Source organism: Tauraco erythrolophus, assembly GCF_009769465.1.
Source record: "Tauraco erythrolophus isolate bTauEry1 chromosome 27 unlocalized genomic scaffold, bTauEry1.pri scaffold_49_arrow_ctg1, whole genome shotgun sequence".
Taxonomy (NCBI): Eukaryota; Metazoa; Chordata; class Aves; order Musophagiformes; family Musophagidae; genus Tauraco; species Tauraco erythrolophus.
Window position 1 is genome coordinate 597,426 of NW_028238560.1, and position 15,700 is coordinate 613,125.

Genomic DNA, 15,700 nt, shown 5'->3' on the forward strand with positions numbered 1-15,700 from the left:
GCCACCCCAGGCTCCCCAAACACCTCTGCTGAGCCCCTCTGAGCCTCACTGTCACATTGGCTCCCATGCTCCCACCTCAGCTCTGCCTCCCTCTCCTCCCACCCAAGGACACTGTCTGCCCCAGCTCCTACCCAGCTGAGGGACAACTCTCTGTCCCCTCCACACCCAGGAACTTGTACACCTCCCACCTTCCCTAACCTCTGCAGGTGCCATGTCAGCATCCCCAGCACCCAGCGGAGCAGGACAGCCCAACACCCACGACAGAGCCCAAGGAGCAGACAGAGCAGGTACCTGGCCATACGCAAGCACGGTGGCATTGTAGCCCTCGAAGCAGCCTTCAATGAGCTTGCCCACGCACGTCGTGTAGATGTGCTCCTGCCATGTGTCCAGGTCAAAGACAAAGTCGTAGGTGAAAGCCTTGTCCTTCCCCAGCAGCACCTGGGGCTCGCCAGGCGTCACCGAGGTGCAGATGTGACATCCCTCTATTTTCTCTTTGGGTAGTTGGGGACGGATCCTGCAGGAAGAGAAGTGGGCTGAGGGCAACCTCGGGGCTCACTCTGGTGCTGGGGGACGTGAGCCTGGTCCTGAGGATGTCAGCATGGCCCGTGCTGGAACCATTGCTGCTCCAGGCAGGGGACCGGCAACTGCCTGCGGTGCAACACGAACAGTGCAGGGGATGCTTCAACTCCTGCACCCAGCGATAACCTGATCTCTTTGCGACTGAGAAACAAGGTCAGTGCATTCCAACAATGCCACCAGCCACCTCTGCAGCCGAGGGGACAGGCAGGGCTGAGTACCATGGCACAGGCAGGACCCGGTAACGACACAGCCTACACTTAAAACCGCCCTTGCACCAACAGCTGAATACGGCCCAGCACGGCCCATAGGGGCCAGCCAGCCTCCCCTGCCTGTGCTTGCTCATTCGCTGTTACGCCCCTGGCCAGGCAGCGAATTCTGGGCTGTGCGTAGACACTGATCAATACAGGGAAGCAGCCCTGATGAGGACTGCCAGGGTATGGGCAAGCAGCCGGACGTGCTGCCACCAGCTGGGATGTGCTGCTGCCAGCCACGCTCGCTCGAGAGGCAGCGAGATCAAACCACAGTTGCAAAGGCTTGAAATGCAAAATGTAAAAACACGACAAGACAGTTCCAGCGCCAAAACAACCGCCTAAACCAAACCACCTCCCAGCTCGATGGCTGTCCCCAGCCACGGACTCGGCAAATGGGAACAGGTCAGGCAAGGCCTTGCAGGGCTTCTGGCTTTCACAGCATGCACAACCCACCTGCCACATCACACCCACTGCATTCAACCCCTCCCCAAGACACTGGGGTACAGAAGCCAGACCTGTGCAGGCTCTGCTACGGCATGGGCACTGGCGCACGTTAGAGCTGCAGCAGCTCCATTTTTTTGCGGACATGTCAGCTGTAGGAAGCTGGCTGGTGTCGGGGGACTCATGGAGAAAGAGGGAACGTGGAGCCAAGCGCCATGGCAAACAGCTCTCATTACAGCCTAATGACTGCACATCTCCCCTCTCTGGGTGCTTCATAAACACAGCTATTAATTCCTCCAAAGCCGCATCGCTGGCAAACTGGTGCCGCAACCGCAGCAGCTGCTGTGCGAGTTGGGGCTCTGCACGAGCTGCTGCTCCGGGCCAGCCCCAGCGGCGGCGGGCAAAGCCACGGAGGGCCAAAGCCCGCTGCATTTGCGGGGACAGGGCATCCCCAGCGAGACGGGAGGCAGCACCAGCACCCTGCTCACCGCGCAGACAGGTGGGAACAGCTACGTGCATCCGTGGGTATATTTAGCTCAGCAGCCACAATAGAAAGCAGCTTTTGATGTGCTCAGCCCGAAACTTGCTCCTGTCGCCTTCCCAGGGTCCCACCCTCCTCCAGGAAAATTAACCCCAGCTTTAATTACTTTTTGACCAACATGATGCACCTCCCCACCCCAGACATGCACAGTGACAGCATCCCCAGGGAACAGGCAGAGAAACAAACTGGAACCATGGTATTTTTTGAAAATTTTTGTCCTCTCAAGAAAAATAAGAACAGGGTTTTCAGCAAAAGATTTCTTTCTTTTTTAGCTCCCACTCCCCCCAGGCAATTAAATATGTGCACATGGGTGAGGGCAGCGAGGAGCGCCAGCAGCCACAGCCTCACATGGGACGGTGCAGTGATGCTGGATGGCATCTCAGGAGATTTACATGGTCACCAAGAGCCATCACAGAGGGTTTCTCTAGGCCAGTGCAGCTGCTCCTCCATCTCCCCAGCATCTGACTGTCCTAGTTCTCCCACACTGGAGGGTTCCATCCCTGCCCTCCCAGGAGGAACATCACCATACCAGGCACTGGGCAACGCAAGATCCTGGTTGGGCCAGATAGGTGTTCACATGTAATTCAAGTCATGCCCAGGCACTATGATACCTCCTCCAAACATGATATAAGCATGTGTAGAGTCAGCACAGACTCTCTCCTTGACCCTGTCCTTGACTCCACAAAGTGATGCTGGGAGAGTTGGCAGTGCCTGCCATGCTCTGCCTCAGTTTCCCTGCCCTGCAATAGAGATAACAACTTTGGTGGTCATAAAGTCACATCTGAGTGTGTTCTAGCACTCCTTGTCCCTACCTCTACTAAAAAAGGCGCTGACCACGTCCTGTCTGTCCACGGGTCCACAAGAGCTGGGTGTGATACTGTCAGGGTTCAACCTGTGGGACAGTGGAGCTCCTCCCTCACCTGCATCTGGACACAGCCAGACAACCTGCTCTGCACCTGGTCATGGGCCACTAGCCAGAAGGGCAGCTTATGCCCAGCACCAGGACCCATTGCAGAGACAAACACACCAAGGTGCCCTGTCCTGAAGGGCTGGGACATCCACAGAGAGCCCAGCTGATCCCCTGGGAGCCCACGGCATATGCTCCTATGGCTATGTGGCAACTGGGGACTTACCTGCTAAGCAGCAACCAAAATAAACCAGTGCTTAGCCAGTGGGGTGCTGCCTCGCCACCCCCCCAGCTCAGGCAGGAACAGACCAGAATGCCAGCTCCACCGGGCAGCCTGCACCCAGCTGCCCCCAAGCTGGCACAGGGAACTGCTTCTTCTGCTCAAAGCCAGTGTGGGGAGGACACACGCTGTCCTGGGGCCAGCAAAACGATCAGCGCCAGCCCTATCTCCCTTCTGCCTGTGCTGATAAACCAGCACAGGCAACGGACCCAGGGAGGAGAGAGCCGGCAGGACCACGACAGCACCATGAGCCCAGCCACTACCTCCAGTCCCGCCACACTCGGCTCTCTGTGAAGGGACAGTGACGAGGGAGCACATGCCTAGGACGGAGCTGCATGGTTGCGGCCGAGTGCTCCTGCCAAGCAATCCTGGCCGCTTCCCAGCCCTGAGTGGCTGACACTCGGGGCTGGCAGGCAGACGGACACACAGATAGAGACAGAGGTGCAGGCAGGGGTGGAGTCCGCTCCTTCCCAAACCTGCAGCTCTTGCTGGGGCGATGACAGGTGGTGTGGCAGGAGCCTGCCTGCTCCAGCATCAGAATCCAAACCCAGCAGCGTGTGTGCCAGGGAGAGCCTTCTAGGCTCACAAAGGGGACCTCGGCCGAGAGTCTCCGTCGTTCCCCTTCTCTTCCCTGCTGTGCTGGCAGGCTGTGAAAGCGCCGTCTCCATGGCTGGGCTGCCAGGGCGACCGAGCATCTGGGAGGAAGGGGGGAGCGGGTCTTGCACCCCAAGGGGCAGGGAGCTTCAGCGGGCACACGGGCGTGCTCGGCAGCCAGCACAAAGGCTGAGTTGTTCGGTGCCGCTGCCCTACGCCAGCGTTCAGGCACGGGCGGGGGCAGGGGAGGTGGGAGACGACTGAGGCTGGGAGCCAAGCGATGGACAGGCACCGCGGAGCAGCGGCTCCCACAGGCAGCCCTTGTAGGGTGGGCTCGGGGGTCCCTCCACCCCAGCAGGAGCAGGGCCCTGGGAGAGACCTGCCCATCCCAGCATAAGCCCTGCAACTGGTGGAGGGGACGGGGTTCACCATGCCGGGCACAGCCAGTATCCCCACGTTGGGGCTGCACCTGCCAGCGACCCACCCAACACCACCCCACCCTGAGCGCTGAAGGGAGGCTGTTTCCTTGCACAGGAAGGCAAAATTCAGCTGACATGGGCTGCTGAGTTCATGTCCTCGTGTCCTCCTGCCTGCTCACCTGACCCGTTCCAGCTCACCACTATGGCAATCCCAAGGGACTCCAGAGCATCCTTTGGCCCCCAGTACTTTGCCAAAGCTGTGGCAGCACACTCCCATAGCCCATGGTGAGAGCCCCCCACACCCCCACAACTGCCTGCACCCACAGTCAGGCACATGCCGAGCTCTCCCCGGGGCCACACCACCCTGCTGAGACAGTCACCCTGGGGCAGGGCAGCCGTCCCACCGGCACTGCCCAGCAGGACAGCATGGGCACGGGGGGATCCAGCCCCTCTGAGACCAGTCACCCAGCACCGTCCACCTCAAACAGGGGCTGTCCCTGCTCCCGGGGAGGCCAAGCACACACCCACTCACCAGGGTTTCTCAGTGCTGGCAGGGGGCTGCAGTACAGCCGCTCCAGGCTGAGGGTGCAGGCAGGCCCCCGCCCACTGCTGCCTTTCTCTGCCTTTTGCAATCTGGCCACTGTGGTGGGCAGAGCCTGCCCCGGCTGCAGCAGCGAGCTTGTCCCTCTGAGACTGCTCTGGGAGGGAGGCCAGTCGCCTGCAGACCCCCTGCAAGAGGCTGTTCCTCTCCCCTCCCGAGGCTGGAGCGGAGAAGGCTGCCCAGCCAGGCAGGGCTGGCTTCCCAGGCAGTTGAGCCAGAGAGCAGCAGGCGGAAGAGCTCCACGGTGTTTCCCCTCTCTGTGCCAGGTCCCGGGGGCTCAGAGTCACTTGCTCTCCTCCACCCTGTCTCCAGAGGGGCAAGGCTGCATGCTGCAATGTGAGGGGCTGGGGCACTGACCCCACCTGGCCACGGGCATCTCTGCCGGCGTGGGCTGGCAGAGGTTGGAGCTGGCAGACCCTGACCAGCTGCACAGCCCGGCTGCTGACGATGTGCCTGCCAAGACAGGCGGGCTCGGCAAGCCCAGGCAGTGCCTGGCTCTGCTCCCCACATTGCCCACATTCATGCTGCTACCATCCCTGCTCCCTGCATCACCTCCATTTACCCACTCACCACATTGCCTGTGTTCACCCTATTTCCCCTCCCCACAGGACCTTGCATTCACCCCACTCCCACCACCACCTCACCCATGTTTGCCCTGCTCCCATCCTCGCATCACCTGTGTTCGCCCCACTCCCCTCCCCACTCACCCCATTGCCCCATCCCTGCTCCCTGCATCACCCACGTTCGCCCTGCTCACGCTCCCTCCAGCCTCCCCAGCACCGGAGCTGCAGCAGCATCCGCCAGACAGCCCAGACTCACACGTAGCCTGTCTGCCAGCCTCGCTATCCGCTCTGCTCCCCCATGCTCTGCTCTCCTCTGTCCCAAATCTGCCCTCCATGCTTTGCTGCTTCCATGAGATCCCATCCAGCAGCACAGGAAAGCAAGGAGGAGAGCAGCTCTAACATTGTCCTGCTCTCCTCTCAGACAACCTATGGGTCAGGGACACCCAGGGCACTGCAAACCCAACAGGCGAGACAGCGTGTGGCAGATGGGGTGCAGCGTGGTGGTGTATGGGGCACTCAGCCTGGCCAAGCAGCTGGGTCCTGCCAGCATCCCCAGGGTAAAGCAAGAGCAAAGCGCTCCAGGTTTTCCCATAGCTCCAGGCCAACACAGCAAGCATGGGGCTTCCCACCCTCACCAATGGATGACAGCTCCTCAGACCTCGGCTCAGCGGGGCTTGATCCCACGGGAGGATCTGCCCCCTTGCCTAGAAAGGATGCCCCCGGCCCTTTTCCCCCTGAGTGCAGCGTCCCAGGAGAGGGCTGGCTGCCAAGGGCTGGCTGTTTGCACACAGGTTGCTCTGGACTCAAATCAAGACAAAGTTAAGCATTTAATTACCACGGCAGAGAAGCAGCTCAGCAATCAGCGAAAATTGAATCAGCCCCCCTGGGGACTGCCAGGTCTGGTCAAATGCTCCAATTAAGAGATACAGCAAGCCACCTCCTAGCAGGAGCAAGCACAACGCGGGGAAGTACCAGGCTCAGCCTGCCTGCAGAGCCATTTGCGCATTGCCAGTGCTACTGTGCTCCAGCCAAAGACCACCAAAGCAGCGGGTGCCACGGCCGGCACGGCTGGACCAGCGCTGGGGGCAAGACAAAGCTCCCTGGCTGCTGGCTCCCCACCCCTTGCAGCACTGGGCAGGTCCCCGCGGAGCTAGGGCGTGCACAGGGGCATGCTGGACACAGCTCATTGGAAGGACGTGCCTCCACCCGGAGGAAGCAGCCTCAATACAGATCCTCCGCATGGATGTGCCAGCTGTGTCCAGCTCCTGGCTGCCCAGCCTGCTCCCCTGCGGGGCAAACTCCGCTGCCTTGAACCCTAGAACCCCTGGGGTGCCCCCTAATCCTCCTGCTCTAGGCTTTCCCAGGCTTAGGGAAACCTTTAAATCAGGCCTTGGCAGCTGCCATGTGCTGCTCATTAGCTCTAGCAGGAGCACACCGGCGCTGAGCCACGCCATCTGCTCCGCACCACAACCCACTGCGGGCTGGGGAGGAGGGACACGCCTGCAGAGGGACCCAGCACCCGGGGACACCCAGCAATGGGATCATGCTCTACCCAGCCCAGAGGGGAGCATGAGCGGAGCGAGTTCAGGATCCCCCTGGACTCCTTCACTCCCATAAGCAACTGGCAACGCCGTCAGCTCCGTGCCAGACCTGCTCAAGAGAAGTGGCTGGAATACACCACGAGGGTGTCTGCAAACGGAAGACCCAGGACAGTCACCCGCCAAGGGGCGCAGAGCCCAGGCAGGGTGGGCAGCTCAAGGAGACACATAACTGGGCGCATATCCCGGCAGGGCCCTCGTGCCCCTCGGACTGCATGGGAACGGCACGCAAGCACCAGCTCGGCAGCAGCTTTGGCAATTACTGGAGAGTGACAGGAAACCATCGTCTGCCAGGAAACCCAGGGCCTGCCGAGCCATCAGCCTGACCCTGCAGGGGCACAGAGATGCCACTGGTCTGACAGAGACAGACGGACATGCTCCTCCTCCCAATTCTGCACCCCAGTACTGAGGCTCCCATTTCCTCCCAAGCCAGTGAATCACACCCATAGGGTCTCTCCCTCTCTCAGGTGCCCTGTGAGATCCCCATGTCCTAGTCCGACACCAGTATTGGTATGCCCATACTGGAGATTAGGCTTTCCTGGTGCCCCGAAAGCAGGCACACCTGTAGCCCCCCCAGCACAGTCTGACTGCCACTGGAAAAACAACCTGATCTTGGCAAGAGACACTGCAACCCCAGAGCCCACAGGGCACATCTGGAGCAACTTGCCCACAAGACAGGAGAGCAGGTGGCACAAAAGAGGTGTCTGTACACTCGCCACCCCCCAAAAACCAAAAATCCCAAGCCCTTGCCCAGCAGTATGGGGCACCCAGGAGCAAACCTGGTCCCACAGCTGGGAAGGGAACAGGCCCATTTTGCCCTACCATCCTCCTCAGGCAGATGTAGCATGAAATCATAAATGAGCAGAGAGAGACCACAGTGAAATGACTGGAGAGACCTCCCCTCCTAACGTGGGCAGGGGCTGGGTCATGCCTCTTGGCCCTGCAACACTGGGCCAAGGAAGCGCCCTTGCTCAACGTTTGGAGGGCAGAGAGGAACACAAGCACCAGGAGTCCAGCTCCTGCCTTTCTCCTCCAACATGCCACCCTTCATCTTTTGCCAGCATTGCTCATCTCCTCCCAGAGCAGTGCAGGGATGGAGACATCCCACTCCTGCCACCCAAGCCACATACCCCCAGCACACCCAAAGGTCTCTGCCAACAGGATATTGCAGTTATATTCAGCAGTGCAGAAGGTCGCATGAAGCTCACGAGACCCTTGCAACTTCTGGGGAAGCGTGTGCCAAACAGACCCGCCACATCCCACCCTGCCCCAGTCAGCCTCCTGCCCCTGGCACCTCTGTCCCTCTCCTCTGAGCACCCCTGCCTGGGTCCTTGGGCTCCAGCATGCAGATGCACCGCAGGCTGAGGCTGGGGAAGAAGGAGGAGGCAGTTTTGTCCCTGGTGCTAAAGGTCAGGCTGCACCGCTCTCCGGGGTGGGGGCTGAGAGCCTATGGGGCTGTGGCTGCAGCGAAGCCCAGGGGCAGGCGGGCAGAAGGACCTCCATTAAACCCTTCAGCCTCGAGCAGGGCCGGTGCAGGAATGCCCTTTGGGCTGCCCCAGTGCCAGTCTCCAAAGCTTTGCCCTCGGTGCTGGCAACACTAGAAGAGACGCATGGCTTGGAGGGGGGGCTGCTGAGGCACACCCCCAGGACCGCACAGGGGTACCCACCGAGAACAAACACCAGGCATGGGCGGATGGGCAGGAAATGTTCACAGCCCTGAGGGCTTATGTGGGCTGAGGGGACCACGGGATCTCGGGCTCCACTACAGCAAGCCGTGACCAAAAACCTCCCTGCGCATGTCCTGGCCCCAGGGAGCTGCAGAGAAGGCAAAGGGATTTTGCGAGAATCCCTGGGACCTCGGGCTCAGCCTTGAACCCTCACTTGGAAACGGGCACGACGACTGCATTGTATCCACACGGAGCAGGGCAGAGAGGCAGACGCCAAGTGGGACGAGGCTGCCAGCTGCCCCTGGCCTCACCGCTGTGCAGAGCCAATGGGGATGCGGCAACATGCCAGGGCATCACTGGACCAGCTCCCAGCCTTCCCGTAGAGGAAGCCATGGCAGGAGGCTGGTCACCTTCCCTCCCACCAAGCCAAAGCAGAAATCCATCAGCATCTGAACAGGGTGGGGAGTCACCCCACCACGTGCTGATCTCTTGCAGCAGAGCCCGGCGGCAGCTGCCTTCACAGTCCCACACATCACAAACCTGCCGGCTGTTTAACCAACGCAGGGACTGTTTTAACAGCCTCTGGCAGAAAACAGCCCCACAGGACCAAACCAGCGGGAAGAGTATGACAGCCACCCGGCCAGGGCTGGCTCCTCGAGTTAGCGCCAGGCTCGGCGGGGGTATCGCCTTCCCTCTCTGGGGCCCAGGAGCCGTGTTCCTGACAGCTTTGTTTAGGGCTTCATCTCCTGCAATTTTCTCCTGACCCCAATTTCACTGCTCGTGCAGGAAAGCCACAACTGGCTCAGACAGCCCCAATCTCCCAAATTCCTGAGACTTCAGGGCATTACATGTTTAAATCCCTTGCTGATGGGTGATGGGTGCAGGCACCAAAATCTGCTTTGCTTCAAGTGATGCCGCAGGCTACGGCGTGTCTGTGTGGTGCTGCCCCCTCAAACCGGCACCATCTCCATCCCCTTTCTAACATTTCTGCTGTAAAAACCAGTGAGCACGTGCATGATTGAAGCCAGGCGCAGGAAAACCCCTGCGCCCACACACCTGGGCTCAGCACCTCCCTCCGAGACCCTGGGGGCCCCCTAGCCGCCACAACCTCCAACATCCCTCTCCAGACTGGGGAGGTCAATTTAACCCTGCTCGCCAGGAGCAGAGAGCACACGCACCCTGTGTAGCACCAGGGATGACAAGCCCCAAAGTGAAACCGAAGAGCAGCAGCTTGCCCGGATGGGCTCAGCATGGCAGTGAACAGCCACAAGGCACAGGAGGCTCCCCCTGCCAGGGCTGAGCTGCTCTCAGTGCAGGCAAAGGACGGGGAAAGCAGTTGGGGTGCCCACGCCAGTGCTCTGCCTGGCCAGTACTCACAGGCTGTAGTAGCCTCCTTAGGTATTTCCTTCCTGGGATCAGAGCTGCTTGCCAGGGAGCCTCCCAGCCCCCACAGGTGGGAGATGGGGCACTCCAAGGCTAGGCTGTGCCGTCACACCAGGTCGGCAGTCCCTCCCAACACCACGGGAGCTGGACACACCCCATGCAGTGGAGTAAGTTTGCCTCATCTCTCCCCTGCACGGCCCTGTGACATCCAAGCAAAACCAGCCCAACACTAGCTAGACCTGGCAGAAGGCACTGTCCCATGAGCCGCTCCCATGGCCCACAGTGTCTGCTCAAGAGCACACCGAAGGGGCTTGGAGCTGCAGCAACACTGTGGTGACGGTGGGCAGTGGGTATTGGGCTGCACCACTCCTCTCCACGCTGGAGACCTCGGGCAGCACGTGCACTGGCATGGCACGCATTGGGCTCACACCACCTCTCCATCTGGACCCAAAACTGCCCCAGGGGAGCTGGTTTGGAAGGGCTACAACAATTCCACCTCCTCAGGAACTGACCCCAGCTGGTCCCATAGGCTTTAGGTTCGCAGAAACCATCCCAGTAGGCAGAGGAGCCCCAGCCACATGGCAGCAAAGATGCCAGAACGCTGGCAGGGCTGGGAGCCAGCTGATCCTGGCACCTGACCTTTGCTAGCATGCTCCCACTGAACCAAGGCCCTCCGGGGCACATGGCAATAGGCACGTGAGCCTGTCCCGTCCCGAGCAGCACATCCCGCCCTTCTTCCCAAGAAGAAGGCAGGACACAGCCCGCACCAGGCTGCTCACATGGAGCGCAGAGCATCGCGGCAGGAGTGTTTATGACAGCAGCAGAGCACTGGAGGTTGCGGGGTTTAAATAAACTTGAAATCCGACTCAACTTCCTTCCCCAATTTCACAAGCTCCATTTCCTGTGTCTCCATAGCCAGCCAGGCATGCTTGGGTGCCGCGGGCAGCTCTGGCACCACGGGTGGGGACGGGGGTGCCACTTTCTCTCTGAGGAGCTGTGCAGCTTGGAAGTACCCTCAGGGAGCGTTTTGTGCAGCCAGGCTGGCTCCTCAGAGCTGCCCCAGTCAAGGAGCTCAACACGCCGTCAGCCCCTCCCTGACACAGCAGAATCACTCATGTACAGCGGGGCCAGTGCCCACCTCCTGCCCCAGCGCAGCAAGGCCCACTGCCCCGCACCACTGCTTGCTGCGGCTGCAAGAGCCCACAGCACCTGGCAGCGGGGAGGGGTGCCGCGGGGAGGGGTGCCGCGGGAGCTCAAGGGGAGGCACAAGCCTCAAGTCGATGGCTGTGCTCCCAGATGGAGGGCACAAGCAAGGAGCTGCCAAGCTGGCTGCATTGCAGCCGCCCATTTGAAGGTCACCTACAGAAGGAAACCGCAGTTGTTGCCTCCCCCAGTCTCGGAGGAAACCCGCCTCGGCAGCCCAGAGCCAGGGCTCCCGGGCCGCCCCGCTCACCCTGCGGCGAGTGGCAGCTTCCTGGCTGAGACCGTTACACCGTTGCAGGGCGTGCAGGCACCCAGTCCGACCGCTGATGGCAGCTTAGCCCTGTAACTTCCTCCCCAGTGGAGTCTGCCAGAGCCGGCAAGGGCAAGCTCAGACGTGCCCGTCAAGACACGCCAGGCTTAATGCTAATGGGCAAGCGAAGACAGACCCTGCCTGCAGGGAGGATGGGAATCAGGACAGGCTTCAGCCCTGCCCTTGCAGATGATGTAGGTCTGAGTTGCAGGTACAAGGTGCAGGTACAAATCAGCCCCCAGGCCAGGAGCAGCCACTGGGCCCACATTTCCCTCTGCCAGCCAGGTACCAGCCATTTCACTCCTGGCACGCAGGAAGCCTAAATAATGCCCCCATGCTCCAATCAGTGAACCGGCACTCAGGTCCTTTGGACCCCCAGTGCTAACGGGGAAGCTGGAGTTCTCCCGAGGGGAAGACGGTAGCCTGTGAAGTTGATAATGAAATGTCACACCTCCAGCCTCCTCTGGCCAGGCCAGGAGAACCAGCAAGAACCAGGGTCTCCCCTAAGGACAGCATAGCCCCACAACCCCTGCTCTTCTGTTCCCGTACCTCCCAAGCAGAGGGCTCTGTGAGGCCCCACAAATGGGCCCAAGTGGCTGCAGCACCTGTTGGCATCGGCTGCACTATCCCCATGACACAGCCGTTTAAGCCCAGCAGCACACAGCACCTTTCTCCAAAGCCCCCATCATTTCCCGATGCCCCCAGCCTTTCCCCAGGTCCCACCTCGTTCCCACCAGCAACACAGAGACCTCAAAGAAATGGCACAGCTGGCACATTCATGTTATTATAAAGGGACAAAAGGGAAGCTTTGATCTGTGTTCTGCCGCACCCCAGAGGCATTTGATCTTCTCCATGCTCTGATGGCCAAGGGAGGTGGGATCTGTAGGCAGGTTTGCTCAGAGGGTGAAGGGTCTTGGAGACTCTCGCAGCTTGGCTGCTCCACTGGCAGGGTGTCACAAGCACTCACAAAGGAAAAGCTCTCTCTGTTCTCAGCCTAGGGCAGGAGGGGACTCACCACCAGGCTCCTGGGGCTGCTTTGGCAGAAAAGTCAGGTTGTCCGCCGGGAGAGTGGCTCAGCCCTTGTGCACTTGGGGCTCAGCCCCAGAAGCCACCTTCCCACAAGGTGCTGCGACCTGCCTGCTTTGTCTCGCAGCCTCCTCGCTCCCAGCTCTCCTCCTTTATCCTGCCGGCCCACCTTCACCACTGCATCGCCCCCGCTGGCTGGCACCCACCGGCTGTACCAAGTGGGATGCCAGCTCACTCCCTCAAGGAGGGGGGTGGAAGATAGTTGAACCTCCCCCCACTCCCGGATTCTCACCATGGACACCCCGGCCCCACTGCACTGCTGCATATTCAAGTCACTTCCCAACTGGGATTCCTTCCCTGTGCACTGTACAGTCCCCGACCCCATCGCTGGCAGGGACCAAAGGGATTAGGTGGGAAGAGCCCAGCAGAAACAACTCCACAGTTGCCATCCTCAGCAGCACCCACTCTATCTCCTGGGCAAAAGGGACTCTGGCATTGAGCCGGGCCTTTGTTAAAAGGCATCATCCCGAGAGAAATGCAGGATGGAGGATGGGAAGAGTTGGCCAGCAGGAAATCTCCACCCCTAGCCACCAGCATCACTCAGTTCCCAGGTCAGTGTCCTGGCACAGACATCCTGGCCTTGGCACAGCCCAGCCAAGCCACTGCGCAGGCACTCCAGCACCACCCGCACGAAAGGGATGCTGTCACCTCCCTTGCAGCTCCCTATCCTTTAAAACCACAGCCTGGCCCCGATTCTCAGCCTCTCGAATGGAGCAAGGCAGAAAATCACCACCGCCTGCTCCCAAGACAGGACGACTGGACAGGCAGGCAGCACTGGGAGGTGTCCTGGTGTACACACGCCGAAGCACGCACAGCCCCACGTTCATCCTCTCTCCCTCCATCACTGACACCGCACCAGCAGCCTTTGTGCTCTTGCTCTGCCCAGGCAGGCCAGGACCAGCCAATCTGCAAGTCCTCCTCTGAGGACTAACACAGCCACCCTGCAGACTGCCATCAGCACCCTATCTGTCGCATGCCGTTCAGGGGGTGGACAGGGGGGCATGGCATGCTCTGCCCTCCCCAGGGCGACCCCACAACTCCCGGGGGGAGCCGAGGCCCGCACGGCCGGACGGGCAGATCGGTGCAACCGCACGTGGCTGGGCCCGTCGCGCCGCGTCCCCACGGGGGCCCGGTCGTCCCCTCGCCCGGCTGCACTCCAACATCCCGCACGGCAGCTCGGGGCGCCGAGGGCCCGGCCGGGCTCATGCTCGTCCGGAACGCGCGGGCTGAGCCGGCGGGCAGGGGGAAGTCGCGCGCCCGGGCCCTTCCTCAGGCGCGGAACAGCGGCTCCGGCCGCGGCAGCCGGGAGGGCGCTCGGCGGGGCTTGTACCCCCCCTCCTCCGGGGGCTCCATCCTCCTCTCGGGGCAGAGAGAAGCAAAACGACGCCGGTCTGCGGGACCGCAGCGGCTGCGCGCGGAACACACCCGGCCTGGCACGGCGCTGACAAAGAGCCCCCCGGCTTCACCCAAACCCCGGGGGCTCTGCAGGCGATGCGTGGCTCTGCCTCGCCGGCTGCCGCCCAACCACCGCGCCCCCTGAGCTCCCGCAGCCCCTGCATGAATTAGATGCCGCCGGCAGCTCCTCTATCAAGGTGCACGATCTGTAGGGCGCATTGTTCCCGGCCCTGAGTTAGCACAAAGAACACCGAGATGCCGCATCGTTCCCTACCACCTAGCGGGGAAGGGCGGGCCAGGCAGGGACCCCGCACACAGCCCCCCCGGCATCTCGCTTGACACCACCGGGCAGCCAAACCCACCCGCGACGCAGCCAGCAGCTGCCGAGCCGCAAAGGCTGTGCGAGAGCCTCCGAGTGAGGGGCCAGAGGTTCCCAGCCTCGCCCCCCGCTCCCGGCCGAGGGGAAGGGAGGGGAAGTGGGCATCGCGGGGCTGCGCAGCGGGGAAGCCTGTGGGGTGGGGGGGGAAGCAGCCCCGAATCGATGCGGGGGGAGGGGGGGGGGCGGGGAGGATTGCGGCAGCAGTGGAGCGGGGGGTGGGGGGGCGGCGGCAGCAAACCGGAGTCGACAGGGACTCACTGCCCCGGCGATGGGCAGCGCTAAGCTCAGCATCCACAAGCCCCTCACCGCGCACACGCAGCTGCAGCCCCTAACCCGCCAGTGGGCATCGGGCCCCCCGCGTGCATCGAGTTCCCCCGTGCCCCAGAGGGGTGCACCGAGCTCCCAGCGCCCCCCGGGGACGCGCGTCTCCCTCCCCGCCGGAAGCACCGAGGCCCCTCCCCCCAGCCCACCTCCGGCACTCACCTCACGGCCACCTTGACACAGCTGTCCGGGGCCGCCATGCCCCCGCCGCCCGGGCACCGCGGCCCGCGCTGCCCGACAGCATCCGCGGGCGGCGGAAAGCGGGGAGGGAGGGGGCGGGGCGGGGGCGGGCGGCTCCAGGTGCCGGGCAGGGCGGGGCGGGGCGGGCGGGACACGCCCCCGCAGCCGCAGTGTCGACACGCGGGGAAAGGGCGCGGATGTGCACAAGGAGACGCGCACGGCTGCGATGTGCGCCCCGCCCCACACATCCCCACTCACTCACCCGCACACACTCCACACGAACGCTCCCCGCCACCCCCCGCCTCACACACACACACTCTCACACACACACGCGCACTCACACACACACACACTGACACACTGGTACCCCCCCCCCCCCCCCCCCGAGTCACCCTCACACATCACACAAATGCATCCAGCCCCCCCCCCGCCGGTCCCTGCTGCCCCCCGCCGGGCCAACGGCCCCACTTCCTCCTGCGCACGGCTGCTCCGGGCTGTACAGGGCTGTTCCGCGCCGTACCGGGGCTGCTCCGGGCTGTACGAGGCTGTTCCGCGCCGTACCGGGGCTGCTCCGGGCTGTACGAGGCTGTTCCGCACTGCACCGGGGCTGTTCCGGGCTGTTCGGGGCTGTTCCATGCTGTACCGGGGCTGTTCCGGGCTGTTCCGGGCTGTTCAGGGCTGTACTGGGGCTGTTCGGGTCTGTACTGGGGTTGTTCAGCACTGTACCGGTGCTGTACGGGGCGTCCCCCAGCCAGTATCGCCCAGGGCTGGTGGGAGAGCAGCTCAGGGCCCTGCGAGGTGGGTGCTGCCCATCCTCAGGAAGGAGCGGGGCCCCCGCAGATCTTAGTCCGGAAGGACTCCAGGGGGCTGGGAGGGCCTAGGGAGGCCATCAGCTCCCTATCAGCCCAGTGCCACTCCAGTGCAGGCTGGGTCAGTCCAGTGTAGCCCAGTTCAGCCCAGTGCATCCCAGTGCAGACAGGTGCTGCCTAGTGTGTCCCAGCA

General features: G+C 62.2%; 1 protein-coding gene across 1 annotated transcript in view; it reads right to left on the reverse strand.

The window, feature by feature from the left end:
- The window catches only part of LOC104372227 (kinesin-like protein KIF21B), a 40,318-nt gene extending 25,600 nt beyond the window's left edge, over positions 1-14,718 (reverse strand). Inside the window, 2 exon segments of the mRNA XM_086630318.1 lie at positions 292-514; positions 14,681-14,718. Of these exon segments, the coding sequence (XP_086486444.1) occupies positions 292-514; positions 14,681-14,718 (261 nt within the window).
- Between the last annotated feature and the right edge of the window lie 982 nt (positions 14,719-15,700).